Source organism: Entamoeba dispar, genomic scaffold, assembly GCF_000209125.1.
Source record: "Entamoeba dispar SAW760 scf_1105229459823 genomic scaffold, whole genome shotgun sequence".
NCBI lineage: Eukaryota > Evosea > Mastigamoebida > Endamoebidae > Entamoeba > Entamoeba dispar.
The window spans coordinates 1-1,062 of record NW_001853885.1 but is presented as its reverse complement, the minus strand read 5'-3'; the positions used below and the strand labels follow the sequence as shown (position 1 = coordinate 1,062).

Below are 1,062 nucleotides of genomic sequence, written 5' to 3'. Positions count from 1 at the left end.
CATCATCACCAATTTGATAATATAATTGTCTAAGTACTTGGTTTTTTTTTAAATCTTCTGGACATCCTTTAAAACAATCAATTCCTATTGATGTGATTGTCGTTGGTATATCGATATAACTCAATGACGTACAGTCTTTAAAACAGCAGTTCTTTAATTCACTAACTGATGATGGAATAGTGATTGATGTTAATGATGAGCACCCTTCAAAACAATTATCAGCTATACTCACAAGTGATGATGACATAGTTATTAATTTTAATGACACACATTTAAAAAAACAAGATTCTCCTATATTTTTAACTGATGAAGGCATAGTAATAGATGTTAATGATGTACATCCATAAAAACACCCAGACCCTATTGATGTAATGGTTAATGGTATTTCAATTGATGTTAACAATTTGCAATTTTTAAAACACCAACCTCTTAATTCACTAACAGATGATGGAATATAAATATAACTTAATGAACAACTACCAAAACATATATCTCCTATTTCTATAATAGAAGACGGTACATTAATTGATGTTAATGATGAACATCCATAAAAACATTCATTTCCTAATTCACTTACTGATGTTGGAATATCAATTCTTGTTAATGATGTACATTCATAAAAACATTTCATCCCTAAAACACTAACAGTGATTGGAATACTAACTGATTTTAATGATGTACATTCTTTAAACCGTTCATTTACTAATTCATTTATTGATGCTAGTATATTTATTGATGTTAATGATGTACATCCATTGAAACGACACCAATCCCCTAAATCACTTATTGAAGACGGTATAGTAATACTACTCAATGATCGGCAGTCACTAAAACAATCACTTCCTATTTTATGAACTGATGCTGGAATATTAAATGATGTTAATGAATAACATCTATTAAAACAATTATTTCCTAATTCACTGACTGTTGATGGTATATCAATTGATGCCAATGAAGAGCAGTTTCCAAAACAAATGTCTTCTAATTTACTTATTGTTGTTGGTAACGAAATTAATGTTAATGATGTACAATCATTAAAACAATTATTACCTATTCATACCA

The 1,062-nt window shown here is 28.5% G+C and overlaps 1 protein-coding gene across 1 annotated transcript; it reads right to left on the bottom strand.

Moving 5' to 3' along the window:
• On the bottom strand, nt 1-1,050 carry EDI_074590 (uncharacterized protein; the record flags this gene model as incomplete). The annotated part of the gene is made up of 1 exon (XM_001736395.1): nt 1-1,050. A coding segment is annotated over one exon (1,050 nt), but the record flags the coding sequence as incomplete, so codon positions are not given.
• Between the last annotated feature and the right edge of the window lie 12 nt (nt 1,051-1,062).